The sequence below is a fragment of the Rhinolophus sinicus genome, linkage group LG02, assembly GCF_036562045.2.
Source record: "Rhinolophus sinicus isolate RSC01 linkage group LG02, ASM3656204v1, whole genome shotgun sequence".
NCBI lineage: Eukaryota > Metazoa > Chordata > Mammalia > Chiroptera > Rhinolophidae > Rhinolophus > Rhinolophus sinicus.
The window spans coordinates 108,269,270-108,294,851 of record NC_133752.1 but is presented as its reverse complement, the minus strand read 5'-3'; the positions used below and the strand labels follow the sequence as shown (position 1 = coordinate 108,294,851).

Here is a 25,582-nt window from a genome sequence, read left to right as displayed (position 1 = left end):
CCTGTCATGTCTCAGGGCTCTCATGTCAACATAGACGGTGGTTGGGTCAGGTCCCGAGGTCCCCTGTAAGTAAGATAACAGTGTGGTTAGGTCACGTGTGGGTGGGAGGAGTCTGGGTCTGCTGCCTACTGGCCAGTGAGCATCTCTGTGGTGAAACGTGAAACTGAACAAACCTAAACACACCGAAACCACACCTCTCCGCTAACCTTCAGTTTGCTAACCTACATTCCTAGAGGAACTCATTGGGGTTATATACTAGGCTCTCACACGGCATGGCTGTCAATCTCGTTTATAAAAATAAGAAAGGAAGGAGGCATGCCACATGTCTTGCCACACACAACAAGGCTGACTCTGCTGAGACCACGTTTGCTGGGCAAAAGCAGCTGTCATGGATATGAAGCTTCATTTGCTGAGAAATTTTACTGCAGGCATCCCCAAATACCTAGAGCTCAAGATATTAAAAGGGACATATGACAGGCTAAGAAAGAAGAGATAAAAGATAATTATCTTGTTCCTTCAGGTTTTACTTGTGTCTTTGTTTTCCTCCAGCCGAGAGAGGTTATTTTTGTTGGAGATAGGGGTCAGGGAGGTGTGTGCACCGCTCGTCAGTCAGCGGCACTCTGTGGTCTGAGCCATCTGTCTTCTCACTGAACCCAGGGGCCCAGAAATCTCATCCTGCACCATGAGTCCCTTCAAAGCACATGCTGAGTCGACTTCTGACCAGTGAGCTCTGATTGACATTACGGCTACAATACAAACCAAAACTCTACGTACATTTCTTGGGAAGGCAATGCAATACAATGAGTAGAAAAAGATGGAACTTCAAACAAAGTGGCCAAAAAATAAGGGAGCACTTCAGAATTTATTTGAAGAACTACACTAAAGCTCTTTAGGAGAGAATCTTGGACCAAAGGCACGTTTAAATATAAGAAAAAGACACAAATGAAGTCGCCGTCATTAAGACATACTGTGCTACTGAGTAATCCTGGTGACCAGCACCTGCCCACTGTTACAGAGGAGCACACGGCCGCCACAATACAATGCAGAGATGTCCTGTCTGACCTGCGGCTGCACGGTGCGGCTGTTACAGGCTGGCACCGAGTGGAGGAGGGGTTCCACGTTCTGAGTAATGCGAAAGAAACGCAAAACCAGAAGACTGATCGACAAATAAACAAATCAGAAAACAGGCCACCCAGAGTGGAAAACAAGGTAAGATGGAGAGAGTCCCAAACAGGTGAAGAAACCGCCAATCCTGTACAATCAGGAAGTGCAGTGCTCGCAGAAGTGACGGCACTCGGGGCGTCAGTGCCCTCGACACAGGGTCTGGAAGCCCCAGTCGATCCCTGCACTCAGGTCCCAGCCTGTCCCACCGCTGGGAGCTGACAGGTCAGTGGTGGTGGGGGGGAAAGAGGTCCCTACCTGCTTGGCCAGCTTCCACAGCCTGTGGGGCTACAGCAGCAGGAGGTGGGGACAAGAAGAGAGAACACCAGCCCGACAGAAACCAAGAACAGACAACACACAAAAGACAGAGACAAAACAACCCAACAATTAAAAATGGGACGAATAAGAGGAAGGGGGGGGGGGGGACAATGCAACAAGCAGGGAACAAAGTACAAAGAAGATCAAAGACAATGTCAAATATGGAAATCATTAAACTCAATCACTATACCACTAAATGCTAAAAAAATCTTAAAAAGATGTCAACATATCCACAGAGCAACAGAAGCGAGTAATAGATGACTGGCCGCGGACACACAGACCTGAGAGATTTTTCTAACATGTAAGGTCACTGGGTAGTTTAATTTTACGGTGGCTCCTCTTGAAACGGCTTTTCTTTCCTGTGCGCAGTGGGGAACATGAATTATGAGGGTGAATGTCCCTCACTGAAACAGTTCCAAGTTTCCTGTTACAGGGAACCTGGAGGCTTTCTAGCTAAGCTCGGGGTCCACTCCTCCTCACACCAGATTAGGTACAAGGAGGAGACCAGAGGCCGCATGCAGCATGGGGGAGGGGACGTCGGGCTCCGACACACGTAGCTCAGCACCCTCACGGCTGCTGCCCCAGAGACACCTCCTTCATTTCCGCCTCGTGCTCCGTGGCTTTCGTACGCACCTCCATCCCTATTCAACTACCTACACTGGCCTGGCGGGAAAGCTCTAGAAAGCAATCTCCCTGATACAATATGTTTTCCCAGGTGACTTAACGTGTCTTTCCCACACATTCCCAGACATAGAAGTTGTCCCACGGGCACCTGAACGGTTGCAGTCACTTGTGCACATGGCCTCGCCAAGCCCCTCTCCCTACCCTCACACTACCAGGGGACTCCAGAGGTGACAACAGCAGCAGTAAAACAGGAGTCTTAACTTGACAAAGCCAGACTGAACAACCACTACCAGTTAACGTGGAGGCGAGTCTATAAAAAAACCAGTGGTCCCAGATGGAAGTGATGCCCCCCTCCATGGTAACTGTGTTCCTTATCTCTGGGACACTGAGGCTGGGCGTGAGATGGAGCAGGGCTGCGAGGTGTGCATGTCGGAGGCGCTCCGGACTTTCACTGCATCTCTTCAAGCTGAATGCAATGGTTTGAAGGGTTTTCTTCATGATTCCACAAATCCCGAACGTTAACTGGAACAAAAGTAAGTCAGTGTTCTCTCCAAATTATTTTAAATTTTAAACTTTGTTATAGGGGCTCCAGGGTAGTATCTGAAAAAACCTGAATGGGAACTCATTTCCTAACCCTGATGGGTGGGGAGACACAACACAGCATCTGGAATGAAACCGCACGCTGCCTCAGTACGGGTCACAGAGGACAATTCTTATGCAGCTGTTTCCAGATTTCAAAACCCAAAGGTTCAAGAATCTGAGACAGCAAGACGTGTTAGGAGCACATGCTTAACCAAATCCGCCCTCTGCCATGGAACACAAGTGAAATCTCCTTGAGTAAGATCCTTCATGCACAGAAATGTCCCTGAATTCTTAAAGACCATCAAATAGTTGCAGAAACAACTAGCAGGAAAGTGAAGTTACTCATTCTAACCCAAACTGATCAGAAATGAAGAGAAACTGAAACTGCAAATTATATTAACCAGAAGAGAGGATTAACCTTAAGTCCAGTGGTGAAAAAAATGTCTTACATGTGGACACATAACATGATTGTACTGACATTGTTTTTCTCATTGGTGGAGAAGTAGCGCTTCAGGTGGGGCTAAGTACTTCCTGAACAGTCACATTTAAAGCTCAGCTGTAGATGTGCAGACGTACAGCACACAGCACACAAAGCCCAGCACAGACACGATACCGCTTCAGCCGAGTGGCAGTTGACTCGCACGCTGTAGTATTAGGATGACCCAGGATCAGCACACACCTCCTTGAGTTCATGCAGATGTTCTCAGTAGAAACGTGTAAAACAGACACAAGTGCCTGACACTGGGCACATCTGCTGTGCTGGGTATTTGAGGGGCCAGGGAGGTCATGGGGGGCAGTCCCTGCAGGTGTGGGTGATGGGTGCTCACCACGGGCCCACGTCGGCAGCTGAGCGCCACACAGTGTCCCACCTGCAAGGCACTGGGCCGTGTTCTCTGGCCGTCCTAGCGGAGCCACGCAGGAACAGTATTTTGATCGAGGTCTAACAGTGAAAGGCACAGATCTCACGTGTCTGGCTAGGTGAACTTTGACAAATGTACACACCATGGGACACCACCCCAAATAGCACATAAAACTGGGTCAACCGACGGTATTCCCCAAGACTCTGACTTTCCGCTGCTCACACCACGTGAAGGTTAGTCCAACCTGGCCTCGGCTTCATGTGAATGGTGCAGCATGCTGTGCGTTCCTCTGTGTCGGCTGCGGTCACTGAGCACACCACCCTTAGAGTCCATCAAGTGGCTACTCATCCCTTTAAGTTCTGACAGGTGTCCACTGTATGTGTCATCACCACCTTTGTCCTGTGGCCACTGACCATCTGCCTTACTCCCAATATGGGGCTGCCATGAAAAAGCTGCTGTAAAGCTTCTCACATAAATGTTTGTGGACGTAATTTCCCAGCACACTTCTAGACACGCTTGCTGTTCATGGGGCTGAAATGCAATGAACTTCCTAAGAAGCTGGCATCACTCCCCAAATCATCACGGTGACAAACGGAATGAACACGTGATTCTTTTCTAGTGAAAATCACAGCTTCAGCATAGGGCACTGCATGCTGAGCCCTGACTCGTGTCCTGTCCTTGCAGCTGACCCACAAAGGGCCTTTGGGAATTATACAAAATGAGGACCACTAGCAGGTGTGGGTCCCCCTTGCACAGGCTGAAGCCAGCACGCCACGTAGCTTAAATGCATATTTTCCTGATGAAAGATGACCTGGGCACCATATCACGCACTTATTAGTCAATACCTTCTTTGCGACGTGTCCACTCAAGCCTTTTGTCCATTTTTTATTAGGTTTTCTATTGTTGATTTGTAGTTTCTAATATATTCCTGATATATTATTACGAATATATTTCCCCAGTCTGTAATTTTCTTATTAATCTTCTTAAATATGTTGATTAAAATTAATTTTAACTTCAGTGAAGTCCAGTGAATCATGTTTTTCTTTTATGGTTAGTGCTTCTTGTTAGTCCTAAGAGAACTTTGTATATCCAGAAGTCACAAAGATATTCTATGATACTTTCTTCTAGAAGCTTTACTCTGGAAGTTTTAGTATAGACTTAGGTCTGTGATCCATCCAGGTTTCTTTTTTGTGTATTTTATGAGGAAGGAATTGAGGTTACTTAATTTCATCTTCAGTTGTCCCAAAACTGTTTGTCCCAAAACCTTCTCATTCCCTTCAAGAAAAACTGACATTGATGGCTTGCGTTCGGGGACTGCCGACCCAAAAACTTCCGCGAAAGCACATCCGTTTCTGCGGCTGCCGAAGATAAATAACAAAGGAGAAGCTCAGATGTTTCTGTGCTTGTTTGGTTCAAGGCACAGATGGAAAACATTCTATGACTGACAAGGAATCACGTGTGTGCGTGACAAGAGGAGAGAACCCAAACCAGAGCGAACGTATGCCTGTGTAGCGGGTGGCTCCACGTCGGCTGGACGGCCCCTCACACCCACTGTCCCACACGTTCAGATGGCAGAGCCGACACTGTCCGTTCTGTGTGGGGACGCCCGGGCCAAGCGCACTGGACATGCCAAAGTGTGAAGTGTGTGACTGTGCCCTGTGCTCTCTCCTCGTGTCACCAGAGTGGCCATCTTTCTCTTCCACTGTCTGAGCTTCAAGATGACTGTTACTGTTGATGTAATTCACACAGCTATTCAAAATAAAGCTCATCTCTCAGATAAATTAATCATTATTTTGTTATGTAAGATCAAAGTCTCTGTGTGAGGTGGCTGCGAAGCTTTTTCCCAATAAAGCGAAAACGGAGGTCTCCTTTGGACAACAGGAGACCTCATTTTCCCCTCCTTCTGCTGGCAAGGAGGATACTCACTTTTCTGTTTCACTGAAGTGATTTTCTAAGTCTAACAGGACCAAAGTCCTCTCGGCTCACACTCTGAGTGCAGTAATTGTGGCCGCAGGCAATGTCTTCTTCAGCAGAGGTTAATAAGCACCTGACAGACTTAAGAATACCACGGGAAATTTATGTTAGAGCTGATTAAACTGAGAAGTCATTAATTTGATCTTTCTAAGGTTCACCTTGGTCATAAACTCAACCAATCAAAATTGTTTTAAATTCAAGTCATTTTTTTTAATTAGTTTCAGGTGCACAAGACAAAGCAAAACTTAGACGTTTATCATTTATATCCCTCACACTGTGTGAACCCCCCTCCCCCCATCCACTATCCCTCTGTACGTTCCCCAAATCAATTTTCAAAACCCCATGGTCATCCAAGTCATTTTTAACAGCTAAGGATTCTGGGAAATGTCATTTCTGCATATACCAAATGGCTTATACTCGTACGTTCCCTTCTTCTGCAGAGTCTAAAATATACCAACAGGTCATGTAAAGTCAAAGTCATCCACACTTTTTATGAGTCCGTTCCTTTGCCATGGTGCCACAACATGGCACTCAAAGGGACAATGGCAAAATAATTAATGTGACAATTCCTGCCTCAAAATGATTAAAGGCGTAAAACAAGTCACCAGTTTCTAAGGTGAAAGAATTGAGACAGTAGCTTCGCAGAAATTACTGTCTCAAGTTTTATTTTTCTATATTTGGAATTGTCTCATTCAAGGTTTTATATTTGCCAATTTGTGTACCTGACAATGATGTACTCATCAGTGCTCATGATTTCGCTTACATTAAAATACCAGGGTTTCACATGAGAGCAGGTGTTATGGAGCAGGCAGCACAGCCCGTGACACTGCTCCCAGAATGTCCCACCACACACCGGACACATATGTGGCTTTTGAACCACTCGATTTCGGTCACATGGAAACAGCAGGTCTGATTTAAGATGTCAGAGGAAAGGAAACAGCTGAAAACCGAAGCCAGACTACTCTGCACACAGCTATAAGAGGGACTGCTTCACACGGTCACTCAGCCACAAACAGAACTGGCACTCACAAAGGCTCTGGGCTGCCCTCCTGAGCGAGAGGAGAGCCAGCTACATACATGCTGCCTGGGGGCACGGGGTCCACCGGGCGCGGTCCGTTGGTAGTTTTGTCTTTTTTTTTTTTCCCCCAAGTGAAGTTGTTGTCCTTTCAGTCTTAGTTGTGGAGGGCGCAGCTCAGCTCCAGGTCCAGTTGCCATTGCTAGTTGCAGGGGGCACAGCCCACCATCCCTTGCGGGAGTTGAACTGGCAACCTTGTGGTTGAGAGGACGTGCTCCAACCAACTGAGCCATCCGGGAGCTCAGTGGCAGCTCTGTTCAAGGTGCCATGTTCAATCTTAGTTGCAGGGGACGCTGCCCACCATCCCTTGCGGGACTCAAACCGGCAACATTGTGGTTGAGAGCCCACTGGCCCATGTGGGAATCGAACCGGCAGCCTTTAGAGTTAGGATCACGGAGCTCTAACCGCCTGAGCCACAGGGCCGGCCCCGGTTTTGTCTGTCTTGAGGGTAAATGCCTCTTTTTCCAGGGCGCCCTGACCTGAGGTCTGAGACGCGGATGCTGCTGGCACTGAGCTTTACTTGGAAGGAAGACTTGGTCATGACGACACCGTGGACTCGCATTTGATGGCGATTCCCAGTGTGGCTCCTTGTGGATGAGGACATCACTCACACGACAGGTGGGGATCGAGTGTAGTGTAACAGGGGTTCACATCTGGAAGGGACTGTGTGACCATGGGAGGCACTGGCTCTCCAACACAACTGTCCCGAGCACAGGGGACGGGACAGTTATGTGCGTGACAACGAAATATGGTAGAAGCATGAAGTGGTGGAAGGGACAAACTCACAAGAAGAACACCCCTGGGGGTCAGAGAGCTGCCTCTGCCCCATGGAGATGGGGGTGGCCCGTTTGAGGCCCAGAGTGGTGGGACTTGCTAGGCCAGGAAGTGACAGCATGAAGGCAGACAATGTCATTCACTGTAAAAACGTAAAGTGGGGACAGAGCAGCTTGAGGCTGGATTGTGAAAGGTTCGGGATGCCATCAATGAAGACTATTCTTGCAAAGTAAAAACCAACCCCTAACTATCTAACTTTAAACCTCACATGTCAGACACGTCTGATTCTCAGCCACAACAACCGTCATCTTTCCCAAAGACCAGGAGACTCTTGAGGAAGCGGGACTGGGTTCTGCAAACACTCCCGGACACCACAGCTTGTGAACTGCAGGGCTTGGACACTCGGACACGGCCCCCTCCCTCATCTAGACAGTGGGGTCCCTTAATGGACCAGACGCCTCTGCTATAACAGGACTGCCCTCCTCTAGATGCCTGGAGAAAAACCGGGACCCTGCTGAGTAAGGGTCACAGACAATCAACTGAGAAAACAGCGTCATCAAAAAACAACGAATCCATGAAAGCAAACGTGCCCTCTGACCTACTTCACACACAGTGGTCACTGCGATGCTTCCAGGGGAAGACAGTAAAACGTTCAGGGCTTTAAAGATTCAGGTACAGGGTCTGGGACACCCTGGCTCTCTGTGCTTTTAATGGTGATTCTGGGAAGGTGGAGTTATGGGTGTTGTTATTTACTTATTGTCAAATATGTACTTTCTGGTTTTGTTTTCTAAAATGAATATTCTTTTATTAAAAAAAAAACAGAGCAGAAAAAAAAAAGGAAATTCAGCCTATAAAAAAATTCCAAAACTTTCAGGTTATTTCCCTTGTTGTCTAAACAGTCACAACAATTCAGCTTTAGTTAAAACATTTAACAAGCCTTTCTAAGCATTTATTCTCTGTCAGGCCTGTAGAAATACAGCAGGGAGCAGGACACACGGGCTGTCTGCCCTCAGTACCTGGGCTACATTCGCTCTGTTTGCATGGTACCACCGTCACAGATTTCACATTTTGCAAAAATGAACAGAAAGCGTACGTTTCAGTGACTGGCCTCAAGGCTTCATACTTGCTGCCACCATCACCCAAATTCTGCAGTCCCTCCACTTCACAGGACACCTGGCGGGGACGTCACGTCAAGAGGCCTTCCGAGGGCCCCTCCCACAGTCGCCTCCCATGTGTTCATGCCCCTCCTTCCCCTATCACGCTGCTCACTTTTACTAAGAACACTTTATTCATTTACTGACAAACTTATGTGTACGTTCACTGTCCATCTCGTGGGTTACGAGGAAACGGTCAGTGACAGCAAGAACTCCGTCATATGTATCCTGGTGGGGTCACAGATGGGTCACAGTGGGGGGCGGGGAGCGGGATGACTTGTGCACCTGCCGTGTTCGAAGGTGAGGCTGGAGGAAGGGCCCTGGGCAGAGCGCCACAGTGCTCGCCACGGACTGGGTCTCGTGTCAGCTCAGAAAGCGGGGAGCGGTGGGGAGACTCAGAAGCAGGCTAGAGAACGGGGAAAGAAGACAAGCACTTTCAGCCATGGGGGATGCCAGGCATCTGCGCCATAGAAACACAGCCATAGTTATTTCTAAGTTGTCACAGCAGCAAATTCCCAAACCTGCCTCAAATACTGAGCCTTCCTCCAGAAGTCTCTGTCACACAGAGAACAAGCACTGCAAGAGACGGGATTTCTTGCCATGACGAAACATTTGTATCTAATCTTTGAAAAACAGCTCTCCCTGTTACAAAAATTAAAATGTTCAGGACAGGATAACTGCTATGAAAGGTGGTTTACTGACAAATACAGAATAAAAGAAAGGAAGAAAGAAACAGGGCCAGTCACATGCTTGATTACAAGGTATCTTCTCAACGTAGCTGAGCGTCAGCCAGGGAGCGGGCTGGGCTGGAGCGTGTGTGCTTCTGTCACCAGAGCCACTCTCCCGCCAGCACTATGGGCGTCAACAACACTCACCTGTAAGCAAATCGCCAGGTTCACGCGGCAGCCGAACGAGGTGCTGACGGCCCGCGGGTGGAGGCCCAGATCCTTGAACAGCTTCGAGAAGGACTGGGTAAGTGCTATTCGAGGCCGCTCCTCAGCGACCACCACACACGTCCGCACGCGGGACAAGTCCAGTCCTCGCGCCTGGGGACAAGAGCGGTAAGAGGTTAGCTGTGCAAGAGCCTGGGTGTGTGACCTCCTCAACCAGACCCGTCATACAGCCTAGTCCACACAGATACCCATCTCCAGGCTCTGTGCTTCCACTGAAACCTTCCAGGATATCTGGGCAAAAAAAATCAGCCAGTCAACCACACATTCCTAGGTGGTCAGGGCGCTGGGACAAACATATTTTAAATAACAGCAGAAGCAACCCTGAGAATGAGGGTTCGGAGCAAAATAAAGGCCGGGCTTTGCGGGAGAAAGGAAGCATTTGTATGCATGCCTGCAGACACGGACACAGGAGCACACACTGGAGAGAATGACAAGACCCATTTTAATACAGGATGGACAACCAAAAGGCAGCTCTCCTTTTATGCCCCATGAGACTTCAAAGGTCACAGATAACTTTTGTAACCAAGGGCATAGGCTTCTAAGGGACGCACACGACTAAGTGTACCTCAGTTCTGCCCCAAATTCAGTCAACTGAGCAGAATGGCAAAACACAGAGGAGGAGGAATTCAAGGGAGTAAAACACACTCTGTGGTGACAGCTGGCACGCCCTGTGTGCTGAGAATTGTGGTTAAACCTGAGGGGAGTGGAACGTGGTGCTGACTCTAACGGCCACAGGCAGACCCACTCGGTCCTTCAAGCACCTGCAAGGTGGCCTTGGTACAGGGACAACTGGCAAGGGCTCCTGAACTGAGGAAGGAAGCACAATTCAAGAAATCTTTAACACTGGAATTTAGTGCATAGACAGGATTTGATATCCACACAGTCACACAGGAAACGGTAAAATCTGGGTGACACAGTGCTTTGCACAGGTGTATGTTTGGGAGGCAATGCAGCCAGATGGTTTGGGGTGCTGGACCTGGAGCCAGAGACTCAAAACTGAGCCCCAAAGTTTATGAAATGCAAGAACTTCGAAGAGTGCTAAGTTCTCTGTAACTTAAGTTGCCTCATTTTAAAAAGGAAGACAATGGTTTCTATTTCAGAGAGCGGTGGCAAAGGTGAAATGAGTCACTTATGATATCACTGTTCCAAATGTACACAATCATTTTGCAACGTGTTCAGGTGAACATGAGTAACAGTTATGTTTTATTAATTTATTTCCCTGTATAAATATGTAACTTCAGGTAATTATACATTTATTTATGTAACTTAATATCAAAGTTATCTTGCATTTTAATTCCCGGTTCAAGCTTAATACACTAGGTGTGAAATGGGAAACAAAGTTCAGGAGAGACAAATGCATCCCTTTGCCGTCTGTATGTGCACACACATGTGATCTGTGCACACGGCGCCCACGACACATGTGGATGTGATCTGTGCACACAGCACCCACTTATCTGGGCTGTGATAGTGAAAAGTGCTTGGAATATAAACCACAGCAGGCCGTGTGATTATTCCCTCCTAGTTACTTGGATAAGAAGCGACTTAATTTACCTGAAAAATATGTCCATCCCAGTGTCCTTGGTTTAAATGAAGGGAGATGATATTATTGTCAGATAATGATAATTATATATTAAAACATCAAACCACTGTTCACTTAATTGCAAAAATGAATTTCGGTGAGGACCCAGACCTACAAATCAGTCTTCAGAGAAAACAAAAGTGAGTGTCTGAATTCAAACGTGTGACTTCAAAACCAGTGTCAGAATGAAATTAACTGTGCTGGAGAATTCAGCAACAAACAGAAAAGCAATGTAGGGCCACTCGTGTCGAGAGAGGGAATGAGATACCGTGCTTGTGTGAGCAGGGGACACACTCCCGCTGTGACCGGGTTCACAGCAAACAACCTGCAAGCTTCAGGGGACAGCGGGGTAGCCCTCGACTATTGTGATGGCTGTTTTCGCTTCAGCAGCCCCTCCGTGGCCTCGGACACTCGAAGCGCCCCCAGGCCCCTACGGGGCGGGTGATGGCGCTTACCTTGAGGGACTCTGTCTGCGAGCCCAGCCCCTTGGTGCAGAGCTCCATCACTGAATAGGAACAAAACGTATCGCGGACTTTGTACTGACTGACGGCAAGCAGCCACAAGGCAGGGTTGGTTTCCAGTTCCGACGGTGGGATGAGGATGGACTGGTGCCCAGAGTACACACTGCAGGGGAGACAGGGTGAGCAAGGCTGAGGACAGGCCACCCGGGGCCCCGAGATGCCCGTGGGAGACGGGGGTCAGTGAGGCTGAGGACAGGCTGCCCGGGGCCCCGAGATGTCCATCGTCCATGAGCGACAGGGCATTACCGGCAACTCTGCTCTGAGGGATGTCCAAGTACCAAACAAAAGCGTGTGTGTGGAAACATCCTTGAACAAAAGAACCCTAGGAATTGTGACCCAGGGTTACTACTGTGTTGAGCACACGCCCCAGTCATCTGAGCTGTGACACGGAGGTTTCTCTCAAGCTGACACTTAACAAACTGGGCTCTTTTCCACAGCAGGAAACACGTGGCTGGATTTTGGTAAAATGCTTGGAAGTTTAGACTGGAGTCAGCAAACTCTCTGCCCGTCTCTGTAATGGTGTCACTGGGCCACGGCTACTCAGAGTCCACGTGCAGACTCAGCGTGTGACAGAGACACAGACCCTCGACCACTCAGCGGTAGTCTGGGAAGGCGTGCCTGCCCATTGCTGTAGAAAACTGACATGCAGAGGAAATGAATGAAAGGGAACTCGGCACATGAACTCTGTAACTCAATTCTTCAGAATGATCCCAACAGATCACTTTCTAAGAATAATACAGTAAAAAGGATCTTCTAGGGACAAAAAACTCATAGATAAAACAGCACAATGGCTATGTTATGATACTAAAGCCAATTCTTCTTGAACAAAACCAACCTCACATTAAAAATTTCAAGACTGTTTACAATAGAATCCAACTGGTTTAAAAAATGTAAGGAAATTAAGCTGGCTCACAAAATCTACTTTAAACATGGCCCTTAGAAGGAAAAGTATTCTTCAGGGTGTTTGGGGGCAACTTTCCATTTTTCTTTATTTTCCATCCCAAAGTTTCATTTATGTTTGTCAAAAGGAAAGACAGCAAACACTGACCTTTTCTGTTATCTTCTCAAAGGGCTTAATCATCTGAAATTTGTCCTTGGGATATTAATTTAGGTCATTAAAGATCCCTTTATAGTAAGGGTATTCAAGAGATCAAATAACATTACAACAAACATGTCTAAATGATAAAACACTGACAGTTGGCATGTGTTGTTTCTTACACTGGAGACATACCATATTATTCTTAAAATAACCTTCTGAGAACTATACACTTGGGGTCTGAGAACAAACCAAACGTCTCCAGGACACGGGTCCTGTGGCCGTCTGTTTCCAAGGGCCTGTGAGAGCTAAGACAGCATGTCCTCTCCCCCTGGGACCCTGGTTCTTGGAGGCAGGCAGCTCCGAGGGCAGTGGTAAGCACGAGGGAATGCCCACAACTGGCTCAGTGGAAGCTGCAGTTTTGTTTTGCTACCGTGGACACAGTCTTTCAGTCCTCTTCTGTCACCTGCAGGCCAGTGTGGCAGAATCAGCCTGCACATCTGGTGTGACTGAACTAGAGCCTTTCTCAGTAGCTTATAGTGAAGACGGTTATTTTCTGAGAATTTCTGGAACCTGAATTTTTCTAGTTTAGATCTTAACTTCAAAAACAACAAAATGAATGAAAAGACATTCTGGATTATTTCTCCCAGCCTGTGGTCTCTCTTTTCGCTCTCTTGACAGTGTTTTTTACAGAGCAGAAACTGTTAACTTGAATGAAGGCCAGTCTATCGATTCTTTCTTTTGTGGACCGTGCCTGTGGTGTCATATCTAAAGAGTTATCACCAATACCAAAGTCAGCTAGGTTTCCTCCTGTTCTATCTTCTAGGAGTTTCATAGTTTTACGTTTCACACTTAGGTTTCTAACCCACCTTGAGCTAATGTTTGCGAAAGCTGTAAGGTCTGTGTCAAGATTCATATTTTTGCCTGTGGATATCCAGTCGCTCCAGCTCCATTTGATGAAAAGACCATCTTTGCTCCATTGTGTTATCTCTGCTCCTTTGCCAAAGACTGGGTGCCTATATTTAAGTGGGGCTAGTCCTGGCTCTTTGCAACACCAACAGTGACCCTGATGTAGATTTTGGACTCTGGGTGACGATGACGTGTCAATGTGGGTTCAACAACAGATTGTAACAAATGTCCCATCAGGTGGGGGGTGGTGGTGGAAGAAGGGAAATCTCTGTGCCTTACTCTCAGTTTTGCTGTGAACCTCAAACTGCTCTGAAAAGTAACATCTATTAAAAAATTTAAAACATGGGTAACCAGTAGAGGGAAAAAAAAAGACATTGTGGTAACTAATATAAACAATTGTAAACTACCACAACTTGGGCACTCAGTAAGGCAGCCACATGGCTCACTGGGACACACATTACCCCGCGTGTCATATGGGCTTGTGTGTTGTTCTCTTTTTAATAAAGATTTTATGAAAACCCATACATTTTAAGCCTAGAATTAAATGAATTTTAGTAAATTGCAGGTTGTAGAATTATCACAATGCAGTTCTAGAACATTCCATCACCCTAAACGCAGGCTTATGTCCGTCCCTTTGCATTCAGTTCTGTTTCCAACCCTCACCACAATCATTCCATTTTCTGTCTCTATAGATTTGCCTTTTCCGCATATTTCAGATAAATGGCACCATGATACAACCACATAACGTGTGGCTTTTGGGTCTGGTTTCTTTCACTGAGCACATGGGACGTTGATCAGTGTGGCAGCTGCCGTCCATCATATGGATGTGACAAATAGAGTATCCACTTGCCAGTTGGTGGACATTTGGATTTTTTTAAAACGAAGGCTGCTATGAGCACTGCAAGCACCAAGTGTCTGTGTGGACACGTGTCCCTTTCTTTTTGGTAGGTGCTTATGAGTGGCACTGCTGGGTCCCATAGTAAATGTGCACTTAAGTTTTAAGAACATGCAAACTGTGCTTTCACCATTTTCCATTCCCACCAACAGTGTATGAGAATCTGTTCCGCACATGGCTGGTTACCAATGCTTTATGGTGTGTGTTTTGGTAAAACGTCTGTTCAGATGTGCTGTTCATCTGTAAACCATGTTGCTTGTCTCTCACTGTGTTGAAAAGTCCCTTTATTTCTGTTTGGAAGGGGTTTATCGGATAGATGATTTGTAAATATCTTTTCCAGTCTGTGACTTGTCTTTTAACTTTCTTAATGGTGTCTTGATGCGTAAAAGTTTTAAATTTTGTTGGAAGTCCAAATTATCAACATTTCATGTACATATTGTGCCTCTGATGTCATATCTAAGAGCTCTTTGCTAACCTAGGACAATGAGTATTAACTTTGATGTTTTCTTCTGGTAGTTTTATACTTTCACTCTTACATTAAGGTCTGTGATCCACGCAGAGTTAATTTATGTACATGATGTTAGGTAACTATTTAATCTTTTTGCATATGGCTGTCCAATTTTCCCAGCATCATTTGTTGAAAAGACTATCCTCTCTCCATTGAGTTGCCTTGGTTCCTTTGCTGAAAAATCAAATCACCAACATCTAAGGGCTTATTTCTGGACTCTCCATCCTGTCTCAGTGGGTATTTTATGTGCCTACATTCTTTATGTCTGTACCATGCTGTCTTGGTTATACTAATAAGCGTTGAAATTGGGTAGTCTGGGTTTGCCAACTTTGTTATTCTATTCCAAAATTATTTTGGATATTGTGGGTCTTTTATTTATATTCCAGAATCATGTCATCAATTTTGGCCAAAAAAAACCCCCAAACAAACCTGGCTGAGATTTTAACAGGGATTACATTGAATCCCTAGACCAATATGGTGAGAATTTCCATTTTAACAATATTGAATCTTATAATCAGTGAATATCAACTATCTGACATACTTTTTAAGACATGTATTATCTTTAAAATATTTTCAGGTGACTTTGTTGTATCAATGATTCTTAGATAAACCCTTTTCTACTTCATGACTGAAGGAAACTTTAGGATGAAGACATAAAAAAAAATTGTTTGAATTGATTTTTAAAAAACACTTTGAAACAATTACAAAGTTACAGAAAAGTTCCAAGTAAGTAAAAATAACTTTCCCCTAGAGTCATCTGATGGTGAGTCACTGCCCCTGAACACTGGAGGGGGTATTTCCCGCAAGTAAGTATATTTTCCTCTGTAAGCCAATTAAGACATCAAACTCTGGAAACAGACATTTTTTCCATCTAAGCCTCAGACCCTACTCAAGTTCTGCCTAATGATACCACACAGCTTAAAGATGAAGTTCAGAGTCTCTGCTGCGTGAAGCTGACAGCCAGCCCTGTCTGGAGCTTCCTTGAGCCACGACAATGGCGTCCGTGAAGCTGACAGGCAGCCACACTGCAGTGTCCCTCAATTTGAGTGTCTGATGTCCCCATGATTAGATGCAGGAGACATGTCTTCAGACATTTCTTTTCCTCATTGTGAGCCTCCCAGTGACAGTGTCCCACTGTTGACCAGCTTCACTTTGACCTCTGGATTCAGGCTTCTGTTCTGTGAAGACTCCCGCTGCCCTTTGTAATCAACATCTGCCATGTAGATCCTTGTGCCTCGCTGTGCTTGCAATCTGTTCATCTATTTATATCTGAAGAGTCAGACAATTTCCTATTTTATTCAAAGTGTTAGTAACCTACTACAATCTTTATTCATTTTGACGCTCAAATTGCCCAGTTTGGCCAATGGAATCCCTTTCAAGCTGGTGCTTTGGTCCTTTCGGTCCCCATCATTCTGTGAGCACCTCTTGTTTTCTCGCACAAAAAGACGTGCAGGCCATCTTGTACACTTCCTGGGACAGCTCTGAAATCAGCCATTTTTTGAAGGAGTCTGGCTCATTTGGGAGGAACACGGCATGTGCCATGTTTACAGACGCTCGGGGCTCCTCACTACCGCTGGGGCTCCCAGGTCCAGTTCTGACACACAGACAGGGGTCCTCTGAGGTCAGTGGTTCCAAATAGGCTTCCTTCTCCATTGGCCAAATGTGTGTGAGGTCACTTTGGCTCTACTGTTGGGATGGAATATCCTGAACTGTTTCCCAAGAAAAATGTCACCCACAGTGAAATGCCACTGCATTCTAGATTGAGGCAAAAATCATTAAAATATTTTAATTGTTCAGTTCTATTTGCTCTCTCAAAAAGTTTAATTGTCCTAACTAGACTGTTAGTGTTTTTTAAAGATACAGGACTAGATTTTAATCCTATCTAATACTATTAAATATTATGAATGCATCAAATAATTGTTTCAGAAGTGTCTGAAGACATGAGGAAATATCTACTACAGACGATTAAGGAAAAAGGGAAATTATGAGGCATTTCATGCTGTTGCATATCGGTTTTATAAATACACTGATGCACATTTACAAAATTGTACAAGGTATGATGAAACAATACAGTGAATGTTTTAAAAAAATTATTATAGCAAAAGACACATTGCTATTAATCCCCCTCAAAATACTCCCCTTCGCTTTGAACACACTTATCCCATCATTCTTGCCACTTTTTGAAGCAGTTCTGGAAGTCCTCTTTTGTGAGTGTCTTTAGTTGCTCTATTGTGGCTGCCTCGATGTCCTGAATCATTTTGACTTTGGGGAAGAGCCAGAAGTCACACGGTGCCAGATCTGGTGAATAAGGTGGATGAGGACACACCGTAATGTTTTTATTGGACAGAAATTGCCATTTACCAGAAGCGATGTGTGACAACGGAGCATTGTCATGATGGAGGATGATTTATGGCACACTTTAAAATACACGTTCTCTCAACCGACTGCTCACACCTGACTGATTGCACTGAACAAGTTGAAACTTGTCACACACACTGTTACTAAGGCTCGATGTGACATTTCTCGTATTCAAGATCCCTACCTTTCCATTGGATGGCACTCGACAGCAGCATTCATCGTATTTTCTGATCACAATGGAAAGGATCTGTGTCACACATCGCTTCTGGTACGGCAATTTCTGTCCAATAAAAATATTATGTTGTGTCCTCATCCACCATATGCACTACATCTGGCACTGGCTCTTCCCAAAGTCAAAATGAGTCAGGACATCGAGGCAGCCATGACAGCACAACTAAAGACACTCATGAAAGAGGACTCCCAGAACTGCTTCAGAAAGTGGCAAGAACTATGGGTTAAGTGTTTCTAAAGCGAGGGGGAGTATTTTGAGGGGGATTAGTGGCAATGTGTCGTTTACTTTAGTAAATTTTTTAAAATTTAAACATTCACCATATCTTTTGATCACACCTCATGTGTGCACTTAAAGATTTATGAGTGAACTCATGCGTTGTTTGGTGTTTGCTTTAAAATGTTCCATATGAAAAAGGGACAGAAAAATTAGAAAGATGGAGAAAACAAAACAGGCAACAGGTAGACCCTGTGAATCTGGAGGGTGGGCACTGGAGTCCACTGCAGCATTTACACACTTGCTGTGTTAATAAAAAAAAAAAAGCTATACTGCATTGGAAGATAAACTCAGAAAGACTATATGCCAACTCTAACTGAAGATTTCGTGGTATCAGTAGGTGGTATGATTATTGATAGCTTTATTTTCTTCTTTGTATTACTCTGCATTTTCTAACATTTGTACAGTGAACATATATGTTTAACAGAAAAAAAATGCCAGTAAGCCTCCATGTTCACCCTCTCTATAAACACTGGCTATGAGCCTGGCTCCGCGGGCTGCTGGCTGAGGCCAGTGTGACTTGGAGGGGAAGGCAGTGTGACCTGCAGCGTAGGACAGTGTGACCTGACGGGAGGGCAGTGTGACCTGCAGTGTAGGACACTGTGACCTGGAGGGGAGGGCAGTGTGACCTGGAGAGGACAGTGGACCTGGAGGGAAGACCAGTGAACCTGAAGGAGAGGACAGCAGACCTGGAGGAGAGGACAGTGTGAACTGAAAGAGAGAACAGTGTGACCTGCAACGTAGCACAGTGTGACCTGGAGGGGAGGACAGTGTGACCTGCAGTGTAGAACAGTGTGACCTGGAGGGGAGGACAGTGTGACCTGCAGCGTAGGACAGTGTGACCTGGAGGGGAGGGCAGAGTGACCTGCAGCGTAGGACAGTGTGACCAGGAGGGGAGGGCAGTGTGACCTGCAGCGTAGGACAGTGTGACCAGGAGGGGAGGGCAGTGTGACCTGGAGGGGAGGGCAGTGTGACCTGGAGGGGAGGGCAGTGTGACCTGGAGGGGAGGGCAGTGTGACCTGGAGGAGAGGGCAGTGTGACCTGCAGGGGAGGGCAGTGTGACCTGCAGGGGAGGGCAGTGTGACCTGGAGGGGTGGGCAGTGTGACCTGGAGGGGAGGGCAGTGTGACCTGCAGCGTAGGGCAGTGTGACCTGCAGCGTAGGACAGTGTGACCAGGAGGGGAGGGCAGTGTGACCTGGAGGGGAGGACAGTGTGACCTGCAGGGGAGGGCAGTGTGACCTGCAGCGTAGGGCAGTGTGACCAGGAGGGGAGGGCAGTGTGACCTGGAGGGGAGGACAGTGTGACCTGCAGGGGAGGGCAGTGTGACCTGCAGGGGAGGGCAGTGTGACCTGGAGGGGAGGACAGTGTGACCTGCAGGGGAGGGCAGTGTGACCTGCAGGGGAGGGCAGTGTGACCAGGAGGGGAGGGCAGTGTGACCTGGAGGGGAGGGCAGTGTGAACTGAAAGAGAGAACAGTGTGACCTGCAACGTAGCACAGTGTGACCTGGAGGGGAGGACAGTGTGACCTGCAGTGTAGAACAGTGTGACCTGGAGGGGAGGACAGTGTGACCTGCAGCGTAGGACAGTGTGACCTGGAGGGGAGGGCAGTGTGACCTGCAGCGTAGGACAGTGTGACCAGGAGGGGAGGGCAGTGTGACCTGCAGCGTAGGACAGTGTGACCAGGAGGGGAGGGCAGTGTGACCTGGAGGGGAGGGCAGTGTGACCTGGAGGGGAGGGCAGTGTGACCTGCAGGGGAGGGCAGTGTGACCTGGAGGAGAGGGCAGTGTGACCTGCAGGGGAGGGCAGTGTGACCTGCAGGGGAGGGCAGTGTGACCTGGAGGGGTGGGCAGTGTGACCTGGAGGGGAGGGCAGTGTGACCTGCAGCGTAGGGCAGTGTGACCTGCAGCGTAGGACAGTGTGACCAGGAGGGGAGGGCAGTGTGACCTGGAGGGGAGGACAGTGTGACCTGCAGGGGAGGGCAGTGTGACCTGCAGCGTAGGGCAGTGTGACCTGCAGGGGAGGGCAGTGTGACCTGGAGGGGAGGACAGTGTGACCTGCAGGGAGGGCAGTGTGACCTGCAGCGTAGGACAGTGTGACCAGGAGGGGAGGGCAGTGTGACCTGGAGGGGAGGGCAGTGTGAACTGAAAGAGAGAACAGTGTGACCTGCAACGTAGCACAGTGTGACCTGGAGGGGAGGACAGTGTGACCTGCAGTGTAGAACAGTGTGACCTGGAGGGGAGGACAGTGTGACCTGCAGCGTAGGACAGTGTGACCTGGAGGGGAGGGCAGTGTGACCTGCAGCGTAGGACAGTGTGACCAGGAGGGGAGGGCAGTGTGACCTGCAGCGTAGGACAGTGTGACCAGGAGGGGAGGGCAGTGTGACCTGGAGGGGAGGGCAGTGTGACCTGCAGCGTAGGACAGTGTGACCTGCAGGGGAGGGCAGTGTGACCTGGAGGAGAGGGCAGTGTGACCTGCAGGGGAGGGCAGTGTGACCTGCAGGGGAGGGCAGTGTGACCTGGAGGGAGGGCAGTGTGACCTGGAGGGGAGCACAGTGTGACCTGCAGGGAGGGCAGTGTGACCTGCAGCGTAGGACAGTGTGACCAGGAGGGGTGGGCAGTGTGACCTGGTGGAGGGGACAGTGTGACCTGCAGGGGCGTGCAGTGTGACCTGCAGGGGGGGGCAGGAGGGGAGGACAGTGTGACCCGCAGAGGAGGGCAGTGTGACCTGCAGCGTAGGGCAGTGTGACCAGGAGGGGAGGGCAGTGTGACCTGCAGGGGAGGGCAGTGTGACCTGGAGGGGAGGACAGTGTGACCTGCAGGGGAGGGCAGTGTGACCTGCAGGGGAGGGCAGTGTGACCAGGAGGGGAGGGCAGTGTGACCTGGAGGGGAGGGCAGTGTGACCTGCAGCGTAGGGCAGTGTGACCAGGAGGGGAGGGCAGTGTGACCTGCAGGGGAGGGCAGTGTGACCTGGAGGGGAGGACAGTGTGACCTGCAGGGGAGGGCAGTGTGACCTGCAGGGGAGGGCAGTGTGACCAGGAGGGGAGGGCAGTGTGACCTGGAGGGGAGGGCAGTGTGACCTGCAGCGTAGGGCAGTGTGACCAGGAGGGGAGGGCAGTGTGACCTGCAGGGGAGGGCAGTGTGACCTGGAGGGGAGGACAGTGTGACCTGCAGGGGAGGGCAGTGTGACCTGCAGGGGAGGGCAGTGTGACCAGGAGGGGAGGGCAGTGTGACCTGGAGGGGAGGGCAGTGTGACCTGCAGCGTAGGGCAGTGTGACCAGGAGGGGAGGGCAGTGTGACCTGCAGGGGAGGGCAGTGTGACCTGGAGGGGAGGACAGTGTGACCTGCAGGGGAGGGCAGTGTGACCTGCAGCGTAGGACAGTGTGACCTGGAGGGGAGGGCAGTGTGACCTGCAGGGGAGGGCAGTGTGACCTGGAGGGGAGGACAGTGTGACCTGGAGGGGAGGGCAGTGTGACCTGGAGGGGAGGGCAGTGTGACCTGGAGGGGAGGGCAGTGTGACCTGCAGCGTAGGGCAGTGTGACCAGGAGGGGAGGGCTTTGTGACCTGGAGGGGAGGACAGTGTGACCTGCAGGGGAGGGCAGTGTGACCTGCAGCGTAGGACAGTGTGACCTGGAGGGGAGGGCAGTGTGACCTGCAGGGGAGGGCAGTGTGACCTGGAGGGGAGGACAGTGTGACCTGGAGGGGAGGACAGTGTGACCCGGAGGGGAGGACAGTGTGACCCGCAGGGGAGGGCAGTGTGACCTGCAGCTTAGGACAGTGTGACCTGGAGGGGAGGGCAGTGTGACCTGGAGGGGAGGACAGTGTGACCTGGAGGGGAGGACAGTGTGACCTGCAGGGGAGGACAGTGTGACCTGGAGGGGAGGACAGTGTGACCTGCAGGGGAGGACAGTGTGACCTGGAGGGGAGGGCAGTGTGTTCTGGTACGGCAATTTCTGTCCAATAAAAATATTATGTTGTGTCCTCATCCACCATATGCACTACATCTGGCACTGGCTCTTCCCAAAGTCAAAATGAGTCAGGACATCGAGGCAGCCATGACAGCACAACTAAAGACACTCATGAAAGAGGACTCCCAGAACTGCTTCAGAAAGTGGCAAGAACTATGGGTTAAGTGTTTCTAAAGCGAGGGGGAGTATTTTGAGGGGGATTAGTGGCAATGTGTCGTTTACTTTAGTAAATTTTTTAAAATTTAAACATTCACCATATCTTTTGATCACACCTCATGTGTGCACTTAAAGATTTATGAGTGAACTCATGCGTTGTTTGGTGTTTGCTTTAAAATGTTCCATATGAAAAAGGGACAGAAAAATTAGAAAGATGGAGAAAACAAAACAGGCAACAGGTAGACCCTGTGAATCTGGAGGGTGGGCACTGGAGTCCACTGCAGCATTTACACACTTGCTGTGTTAATAAAAAAAAAAAGCTATACTGCATTGGAAGATAAACTCAGAAAGACTATATGCCAACTCTAACTGAAGATTTCGTGGTATCAGTAGGTGGTATGATTATTGATAGCTTTATTTTCTTCTTTGTATTACTCTGCATTTTCTAACATTTGTACAGTGAACATATATGTTTAACAGAAAAAAAATGCCAGTAAGCCTCCATGTTCACCCTCTCTATAAACACTGGCTATGAGCCTGGCTCCGCGGGCTGCTGGCTGAGGCCAGTGTGACTTGGAGGGGAAGGCAGTGTGACCTGCAGCGTAGGACAGTGTGACCTGACGGGAGGGCAGTGTGACCTGCAGTGTAGGACACTGTGACCTGGAGGGGAGGGCAGTGTGACCTGGAGAGGACAGTGGACCTGGAGGGAAGACCAGTGAACCTGAAGGAGAGGACAGCAGACCTGAGGACAGTGTGAACTGAAAGAGAGAACACTGTGACCTGCAACGTAGCACAGTGTGACCTGGAGGGGAGGACAGTGTGACCTGCAGCGTAGGACAGCGTGACGTGGAGGGGAGGACAGTGTGACCTGCAGTGTAGAACAGTGTGACCTGGAGGGGAGGGCAGTGTGACCTGCAGGGGAGGACAGTGTGACCTGGAGGGGAGGGCAGTGTGACCTGCAGCGTAGGGCAGTGTGACCAGGAGGGGAGGGCAGTGTGACCTGCAGCGTAGGACAGTGTGACCTGGAGGGGAGGGCAGTGTGACCTGGAGGGGAGGGCAGTGTGACCTGCAGCGTAGGGCAGTGTGACCTGGAGGGGAGGGCAGTGTGACCTGGAGGGGAGGGCAGTGTGACCTGGAGGGGAGGGCAGTGTGACCTGCAGCGTAGGGCAGTGTGACCAGGAGGGGAGGGCAGTGTGACCTGCAGGGGAGGGCTTTGTGACCTGGAGGGGAGGACAGTGTGACCTGCAGGGGAGGGCAGTGTGACCTGCAGCGTAGGGCAGTGTGACCAGGAGGGGAGGGCAGTGTGACCTGCAGGGGAGGGCTTTGTGACCTGGAGGGGAGGACAGTGTGACCTGGAGGGGAGGGCAGTGTGACCTGCAGGGGAGGGCAGTGTGACCTGGAGGGGAGGGCAGTGTGACCTGGTGGGGAGGACAGTGTGACCTGGAGGGGAGGACAGTGTGACCTGGAGGGGAGGGCAGTGTGACCTGGAGGGGAGGACAGTGTGACCTGCAGGGGAGGGCAGTGTGACCTGGAGGGGAGGACAGTGTGACCTGGAGGGGAGGGCAGTGTGACCTGCAGGGGAGGGCAGTGTGACCTGCAGCGTAGGGCAGTGTGACCTGGAGGGGAGGGCAGTGTGACCTGGAGGGGAGGGCAGTGTGACCTGGAGGGGAGGGCAGTGTGACCTGCAGCGTAGGGCAGTGTGACCTGCAGGGGAGGGCAGTGTGACCTGGAGGGGAGGACAGTGTGACCTGCAGGGAGGGCAGTGTGACCTGCAGCGTAGGACAGTGTGACCAGGAGGGGTGGGCAGTGTGACCTGGAGGGGAGGACAGTGTGACCTGCAGGGGAGTGCAGTGTGACCTGCAGGGGAGGGCAGTGTGACCTGGAGGGGAGGGCAGTGTGACCCGGAGGGGAGGGCAGTGTGACCCGGAGGGGAGGACAGTGTGACCCGGAGGGGAGGACAGTGTGACCTGGAGGGGAGGGCAGTGTGACCCGGAGGGGAGGACAGTGTGACCCGGAGGGGAGGACAGTGTGACCCGCAGGGGAGGGCAGTGTGACCTGGAGGGGAGGACAGTGTGACCTGGAGGGGAGGACAGTGTGACCTGCAGCGTAGGGCAGTGTGACATGGAGGGGAGGACAGTGTGACCTGGAGGGGAGGACAGTGTGACCTGGAGGGGAGGACAGTGTGACCTGGAGGGGAGGACAGTGTGACCTGGAGGGGAGGGCAGTGTGACCTGGAGGGGAGGACAGTGTGACCTGGAGGGGAGGGCAGTGTGACCTGGAGGGGCGGGCAGTGTGACCTACAGGGGAGGGCAGTGTGACCTGGAGGGGAGGGCAGTGTGACCTGGAGGGGAGGGCAGTGTGACCTGCAGGGGAGGGCAGTGTGACCTGGAGGGGAGGGCAGTGTGACATGCAGGGGAGGACAGTGTGACCTGGAGGGGAGGGCAGTGTGACCTGCAGGGGAGGACAGTGTGACCTGGAGGGGAGGGCAGTGTGACCTGGAGGGGAGGACAGTGTGACCTGCAGGGGAGGGCAGTGTGACCTGCAGCGTAGGACAGTGTGACCTGGAGGGGAGGGCAGTGTGACCTGGAGGGGAGGGCAGTGTGACCTGCAGGGGAGGACAGTGTGACCTGGAGGGGAGGGCAGTGTGACCTGCAGGGGAGGACAGTGTGACCTGGAGGGGAGGGCAGTGTGACCTGCAGGGGAGGGCAGTGTGACCTGGAGGGGAGGGCAGTGTGACCTGCAGGGGAGGGCAGTGTGACCTGGAGGGGAGGACAGTGTGACCTGGAGGGGAGGACAGTGTGACCTGGAGGGGAGGACAGTGTGACCTGGAGGGGAGGGCAGTGTGACCTGCAGGGGAGGACAGTGTGACCTGCAGGGGAGGACAGTGTGACCTGGAGGGGAGGACAGTGTGACCTGCAGGGGAGGGCAGTGTGACCTGGTGGGGAGGGCAGTGTGACCTGGAGGGGAGGAGAGTGTGACCTTCAGGGGAGGGCAGTGTGACCTAGAGAGGAGGGCAGTGTGACCTGCAGGGGAGGGCAGTGTGACCTGGAGAGGATAGTGGACCTGGAGGGGGAGGGCAGTGTGACCAGAGGGGAGGACAGTGTGACCAGAGGGGAGGACAGTGTGAACTGTAAGAGAGGACAGTGTGGCCTGGAGAGGACGACAGTGTGGCCTGGAGAGTGGCGGCTGCTTCCATCCCACCTGCATCAGGGAGAACTCTGAAGGAGGACAGCACCTGGAACACCCACTGATTTAACGCAAATTCCAGACCAGGGAGAACTGCTAGGATTTAAAGGCAAAAGAACAAAGCTTGGGGCCTGTGAGTCCTCTGCTTGGGAAAATATGAGTTCCCAACAAACAACTCTCAGAATGTCCCCAGAGGCTGCCATCTCTGTGGCTTTCAGCATTCTTCACAGAGACTAATTTTTTCAACGCCACAGAATGTGGAGCTCGGTCAGCCGAGCGGGGGTGTTCATTGTTTGGAAGATATTAAAGGGGACACTCACCTGCAGAGGCACCACAGGACAAACCCGAGTCCACAGTAGGGGTCCAAGCAGATGGCCACTTCTCTAGAGGGGTAGAGCTCGCACTGCAGCTTAATGGATCGGCAGAAGGCACTGGTGGCTGAGTGACACATCTACGAGACAGCAGGGCCCAGGGTCAGCAGGACGGGTCAC

The 25,582-nt window shown here is 50.0% G+C and overlaps 1 protein-coding gene across 1 annotated transcript in view; it reads right to left on the bottom strand.

Moving 5' to 3' along the window:
- Positions 1 to 25,582, bottom strand: part of DIP2C (disco interacting protein 2 homolog C) — a 341,516-nt gene that overhangs the window by 20,025 nt on the left and 295,909 nt on the right. Inside the window, exons 27-30 of the mRNA XM_074324849.1 lie at positions 25,412 to 25,542; positions 11,510 to 11,678; positions 9,398 to 9,568; positions 2 to 63 (exon numbers count right to left, since the gene is read on the bottom strand). Coding sequence (XP_074180950.1) covers positions 2 to 63; positions 9,398 to 9,568; positions 11,510 to 11,678; positions 25,412 to 25,542 — 533 coding nt within the window. The remainder of the gene's footprint in view (position 1; positions 64 to 9,397; positions 9,569 to 11,509; positions 11,679 to 25,411; positions 25,543 to 25,582) is intronic.